The sequence below is a fragment of the Tupaia chinensis genome, unplaced genomic scaffold (genome assembly GCF_000334495.1).
Source record: "Tupaia chinensis unplaced genomic scaffold, TupChi_1.0 Scaffold000250_1, whole genome shotgun sequence".
Taxonomy (NCBI): Eukaryota; Metazoa; Chordata; class Mammalia; order Scandentia; family Tupaiidae; genus Tupaia; species Tupaia belangeri.
The window spans coordinates 2,415,468-2,417,581 of NW_006159730.1; the positions used below are offsets into that span (position 1 = coordinate 2,415,468).

At 43.3% G+C, this 2,114-nt stretch overlaps 1 protein-coding gene across 5 annotated transcripts in view; it reads left to right on the forward strand.

Moving 5' to 3' along the window:
- RUFY2 (RUN and FYVE domain containing 2) overlaps positions 1–2,114 on the forward strand; it is a 49,179-nt gene that overhangs the window by 21,850 nt on the left and 25,215 nt on the right. For all 5 annotated transcript variants that reach the window (XM_027772047.1, XM_027772048.1, XM_014587976.2 and 2 more), the window contains exons 9-10: positions 1,126–1,227; positions 1,365–1,481. In XM_027772047.1, the coding sequence (XP_027627848.1) occupies positions 1,126–1,227; positions 1,365–1,481 (219 nt within the window). The remainder of the gene's footprint in view (positions 1–1,125; positions 1,228–1,364; positions 1,482–2,114) is intronic.

A 2,114-nucleotide genomic window follows, 5' to 3' on the forward strand; every position in this document is an offset into this window, starting at 1 on the left:
TTTTTGAGAAGTTTTGCTATAGAGCGCGTGCGTTCACAAAAAAGATATAGAGGGACAGAGAGAAAGTGAGAAATCACTCCCTGGGGCAGTGGCCATACCACAATTCCTTCTCCTCTGTTTTCCTCCTGGGATCCTGGGCACGCACGCACATGCACCAGCATGAGTTTAAGCCACCAGGTCTGGGACTCGAACTGTGGTCGAGTACATGGGAGTCCTGCGATGTAGCCATTATGCCATCTGCTTGTCCCGGTTTGTTTTATTTTTAAAAATTTGGCCAGAGAGAGAGAGAGAGAGAAAGGAAAGGGAGAAAGCAAGCCACCAGATCCAGGACTTGTACTGCTTACAGCCATGTGAGAGTCCAGTGTCTTAATCTCTTAATCACCATGCCACCTACCAGCTTGTCCCAGCATATTTTTCAAGCCTCTGTGTCCAGGACTCCAACCGTGCGGTTGGCTTTGTGGAATCCAGCTGTCTTAATCTCTATTCCACCTGCTGGCCCTACATATTTTTATCTTTACACCAGTTTTTGGGACCAGCAGTTCACGTAATGGCTGTGTCGCTGGACTCCCATGTAGTCGACTGCAGTTCAAGCCAGACCCAGTGGCTTAAACTCACGCCAGGTGCGTGTGCATATGTGCCCAAGATCCCAAGAGGAGAATGGAGGGGAAGGGACTGCTGTTTGGTCATCTCCCCTGAGGGGTGATTTCTCCCTTTCCATCTCTCTGTCTCTGTCATTCTGGCGAGCACATGTGCCCTATAACAAAAACCTCTCCCCCTAAAAAAAAGAAAAAAGAAAAAAATCAGTTTTTACAGTCTTGTTGTTTAATACATAATTCCTCTCTAGGCTTACTCATATATTTTGTGTTCAGGACATAGTGTGAATCAGACAATAAGCATATTATTAACTACAAAAGGAAATAGCAGGAATAATACAGAAGGAAATAAGAGTATAATTTCTTTCATTGGTATCTTGGAAGAAAGAACACAGTTTTCTTAAGAGAAACTCTGTAGAAGTATGGACCTTTTACTAGTATTTTAAATTTAATTTTCTCTTTTTATAGCCATGAATGTAACTTGTAAAGATTTTAAAAATCTTTCTTTTTGCCTCTGTTTCATCATTTTTAGTTAGCAATAGCAAAGAATAACATTATTAAACTTCAAGAAGAAAATCATCAGTTACGAAGTGAAAATAAATTGATTTTAATGAAGACACAGCAGCACCTGGAGGTCAGTACATATACCTTTCTAACAGACTGGCTTGTGTCAGGAATGACCATTTTTAGGTACTTTTGCGCAGATTAGTAATCTTGTGCCACATTAGTAGTGGTGGTTATAGAACAGAAGGCTTTATGTTTTCTTCCTAGGTTACCAAAGTGGATGTGGAAACTGAGCTTCAAACATATAAGCATTCTCGGCAGGGGTTAGATGAAATGTACAATGAAGCCAGAAGGCAACTTAGAGATGAATCTCAGCTAAGACAGGTAAGTTACATTAAAATTACATTGAGGGACCAGCAGATGGCGTAATGGTTACCTCACTGGACTCCCATGTCAACGTGGTTCCAGTCTCAGACCTGGCAGCTTAAACTCACGCCAGGCATGAGTGTGTGTGTACCCAAGACCCCAAGAGGAGAATGGAGGAGGAAGGGTTGTGACATGGCCATCCCCTTTGGGGGATGATTTCTTGCTTTCTGTCTCTCTGGCTCTCTGGTAAGAGGATACACCTTGTAGTAAAAATCTTCTCTCAGGAAAAAAAAAATAAGCAAGTCTACTTTAAAAAATCTAAAAGGTGATTATTTAATTTTATTCTCTAATCTTTTAGAGCACTTATAGGCCTGTAAGTCTCTGTCCACATCCCTTAGAATTAGTGGTAGAAATGTTAAACCAGCAGTTAGGGTAATGGCTATGTCGCTGGACTCCCACGTAGTCGACCGCGGTTCGTGTCCCGGACCCGGTGGCTTAAAACTCACGCCGGGCGCGTGTGCATGCGTGCCCAAGATCCCGAGAGAATGGAGGAGAAGGGATTGCGGCATGACCATCCCCCCTGGGGGATGATTTCTCGCTTTCTGTCTCTATATCTCTCTCTGTCTGTCTGGCGAGCGCACGCGCCCTACA